This window comes from Musca domestica, unplaced genomic scaffold (genome assembly GCF_030504385.1).
Source record: "Musca domestica strain aabys unplaced genomic scaffold, Musca_domestica.polishedcontigs.V.1.1 85, whole genome shotgun sequence".
Taxonomy (NCBI): Eukaryota; Metazoa; Arthropoda; class Insecta; order Diptera; family Muscidae; genus Musca; species Musca domestica.
Genome location: NW_026712418.1, coordinates 2,765,643 through 2,769,940, shown reverse-complemented (window position 1 = coordinate 2,769,940; position 4,298 = coordinate 2,765,643). Strand labels below are relative to the sequence as shown.

The 4,298-nt window shown below is 35.3% G+C and overlaps 1 protein-coding gene across 1 annotated transcript; it reads left to right on the top strand.

Moving 5' to 3' along the window:
- The first annotated feature begins 1,041 nt into the window (after nt 1-1,041).
- On the top strand, nt 1,042-4,057 carry LOC101900526 (adult cuticle protein 1). Its single transcript, XM_005175766.4, has 2 exons — nt 1,042-1,129; nt 3,304-4,057. Exons 1-2 carry the CDS (start codon nt 1,124-1,126, stop codon nt 3,613-3,615), a joined length of 318 nt encoding a protein of 105 aa, XP_005175823.2. The 5' UTR covers nt 1,042-1,123; the 3' UTR covers nt 3,616-4,057.
- Nucleotides 4,058-4,298: the final 241 nt, after the last annotated feature.

The following is a 4,298-nucleotide window of genomic DNA, read 5'->3' as shown; positions in this document are numbered from 1 at the left end:
CAACTTCGGCATTATCTTTCCAACATTTCGATCCATATCTCACGAATCAATGCCTTTATGTTGTTTTCCAATGCGTCAATTGAAGCGGGCTCATATGTATAAACATGTGATTTAACATAGACCCACAAAAAATTATAATAAAATTCGTAATAGATACTACAGCCTAAGACAGTAAATTGTCTGTGCATGTTCACATTTTCATATAGCCCCCATAAAACGTTACCTCCCGGCAATTGGTATTTTGATGATTTGAGCGACATTATTCACCGATTTTTTTTTAATTTTCGCATTTGAATATTGTAATGGCTTATGACAAAACTTATCTTTGCAGTTGTATGTCGTCGTATAGATCCTAGACCCAGCTACATTCGATATTTTTAAGATTTTTTATCGGATTTTTTTTTTTTTTTTTTGTTTTTGAGAATTGCCAAATTTGGAGGTGTTACATAATTTTTGGCTCAATCAAACTTATAAAACCCTCAACACATATAGAGTATAACTACAAAATATTCGTATGTAAAATGTTGAGCGCATATTAATCCAAAGGGGTAGTGAAGCGCACCAGATTAAGCTAGTAGTATATGCATATATTGCTATCGCAACACTGACCTAGTACAATGTTCTCCAAAATATGTTAAAGACTTATTATAACGATCGACTTTTCAAACATATATTCAAAACCTGAAATGTTCCACTGTGTTGTATAATTCTTATTACATCACACATCTGATGGTTGTTGGAAACCGCTGCACTCATTTACGCTTGTTACTGTCGTTAGCATCGTTTAAGATGTGGTTAAGGTGGACAGGTATTCTCCCAGGTGGAAGAATTTAATTCTAATATGGATTTATTGAATTGTTAGTGGACGGCGTAAATCGATATATTGCAGACAAGACAGAGTATTACTTGTTAGGCGACAAGAAAAATTATATATAGATTTTTATGTCAGTACCAGGGAGTGAAGAAAGAGATAGCAATATAGACAAAGATGAAAATATCGAACTGGGAGGAAATTATTCTTTCTTTGGACTATAAAAGGTTGGGACAATCTGCAAGTAGATCAGTAGAAATCGTTCTAACGTTCAACGTGTTGAAACAGATAATCTAAAAAAATTCAGTAAATATGAAGGTGAGAAAATGTGTGAATGAAAATAGATAAAAGTGTTCAAACAGATCGAATTGTTATATCAATCTACTGATATATAATATTATTGAAATGTGTGTCCTGCAAAGGATTTCGAAAAAATTTAAAAATAACGACAAATATATATTGTGATTGTGACACTGAACATCGCGGAATACATGTGATAGTATAAAGAAGGAGACACTTCTGCTTACCGTCAAGAACGCTAGCCAATGGAATTCTATACAAGGATTATTAGGACACATTTTAAACCCTTGTCCCAAAATAATTTCTTCTGCCATATTATATCCTGATTTGATGCTTGTATCAAGACATGACAAACATCCATGCTCACGTATTATAGTAACAGAAATCTGCCGGCCTTCAGTCTCAGAATGAGATACTATGAGACGATATTGAAAATCGGACATATTTTCTATGTTGAAACCCCTAAGGCGATGATACATAAACGGCTTGGCAGATTAGCATAGCATATTAATCTCAAATTGTAAGGAAACAACTTAAATGGAATTAGTCGGTATTCCCGACAGTTTCATACCCTCAGCCAATATTCGGATATTTAAATATATTTTGACTTGCGTTATAATTATTCAAACTCTTCATAGGAGAGCTTCCGAAGGAAAGGGCCAAGATTTTCCATTTCGTATCTAACATAAGTTTGATAAAAATATTAAAACGTATCAGATTTGGATTTAATATCGACTACTTCCTTCACTTTAAGTGAGATGAGGTAATTTTTCGAAAAGTTCTCGTTTTATGAGAGTTATAATTATTTGATGATGAGGTAATTTTTCCAAAGGTTCGCGTTTTGTGAGAGTTATAATTATGTAAAATTTAGACCCGTTGTAGGGAGTAGAAGGAGTAGTATAATATTCTCCATCTTCATAACAGATCTTGTGTTGACATTAGTATTGGGGAGTACCGAGTTTAAAAGTTTTCGGATGCTCATTTCGCGTTTTATGTGCCTAATGATTATTCCAAATGCTGACCAGTTGTGGAGGAGGTACTAGAAGGAGTGGTCCGTTCAATCCATTTTTCATACCAGACCTTATATTATTCGAAATATTGAAATGTGAAATTTGAAGATATTCGGACTCTTAGTTTAAATTTTATAAAATTTATATTTAGAGTGTTGACCCTTTGTGGAGGAGGTACCAGAAGAAGTGGTCCGATATTTATCATCTTCACACCAGATTTTGACCATTTGTGGGAGAGGTACCATAAAGAGTGGACCGATGTTGTTCATCTCCGAACTCGATCTAAGTGCATTCGGTCGGATGTGCCAAAATTCAGATCATTTGGACTGATATTGACTATTTGGTACACAATTAACCCGAAATCGGTTGAGGATATATATGGGAGCTTATCCTAATCTGAACCGATCACAATAAAATTTGACACAGGTATTTTCGAGCAGTATCTAATGTCCGGTACCAAATATCGTTCTTCTGAAGTGCATATTACGCATGTGAGGGAATTAAACCCCAAAATCGGATGAAACATATACATGGAAGCAATAGCAGGTCATTTGGACTTATATTAGCCATTTGGGGCACAATTAACCCGAAATCGGTTGAAGATACATGGGAGCTGTATCTAAATCTGATCCGATTATGACCAAATTCAATAGGGTTGGTCCTTGGGCCAAACAAATATTGTTTGCAAAATTTCATCTCAATCGGATAATAAATGCGACCTGCATTTTGTTCAGAAGAATACATGTACGGACAGACAGACTGACACGCATAAATCGACTCAGAAAGTGATTCTATGAAGATCCTCAAAAGTAACTATGGGTCTATCTTGCTTTCTTCTCCAGTTACAAACAAATGCACAAAGACATAAGACAAAGACATAGTGGTAAATATGGTGTAGGGTTTAAAAATTAGACATCTAATGCCGGGAATTAAAAAAAAGTACTTCTTTAATTTCCCTGCAGAGTGGAGACAACATCTTACATATAATTGCTTTTTTATAAATGACCGAAGTTGGGATCTAATATTTTACTCCTTTAGATTCGGTATATCATTAAAATACTTTTTATAACTAAAATTTCGTACTCATCAGTTTACAACATGTATACCCCTACCACCGTTAACATATTACGACCCTATTCCCTTATCTACTTATAATTTACTCCCTATTTTCTCTTTTTACAGTTCGCCATTGTTGCTGCTGTCCTTGCTTTGGCTTTGGGTGCTAATGCCTCTCTGTATCCCCTTGGTCCAGTTGTCGTTGGTGGTCCCCTGCCAGGTACCGTAGTTGTTGGTCATCCCGGTCCTCTTGTAGTTGGACCCGGCCCAGTTCAAGTGGTCACCAGCCCAGTTCATGTACCAGCTGTCGTTGCCGTCGCTGCTCCTGGTGCCGTTTCAGTTTCCAAGACTCGTGGTGCTGTCCATGTTGCTCCTCTGCCAGGTCATGCTCAATCTGTGGTTCAGGCTAACTTGCAACCTGCTCCCGGAACCTGGTAAATTTCTTCAATAGCTAAAATCCCAAAATCTAATGGAATCGGCAATGAATTTTTGGTTAAATGAAAAACACGCACTGACTCCTCTGAGGTAGTCAAAATAGCGAGAGGATAACAATTTTAGTAAATCCTTAAAGAACAACTGCATAACATTTCTATCAACTTTTATCATTTCACCACTATTTCTTTCTATCATCTTTGTAATTTCTCATCTATCTTCTCTATTCTCTTGTGATACTTTACTTTGTGTACAATTTTTCATAGTCACTTCTAAGTCACTGCCCCCTACCATCTATCATTTTCACCTTTCCTTCCTATTCTGCATACAATACTGACTTTATGTTCTCTGAAAAGAAACCCCACTTGGTTTTTAAACGAAGTTAAGCACTGAAGGAAGTTTTTTAATGAATAAAAAATAAAAAGCATTTTAATATTAAAAAAATATAGATATTGTGGTTTTAATTTATTTTGGATAAAATTCTGGCATTCTACAATCGCATATAAAGATTATATTTCTTTAGTTATATACCCCCATGAACCAAACTTTTAAGATTCTGAGATAAATAAAACTAAAGCATTTCGTTCGGGGCCAAAATCGAATTTGGTGAAAACATTCGGGCTGTTGGGAAAAGTTAGTGATTTGTAGAATAAAACCTCCTAATAACCAGTAAGGAAAAAATATATCGG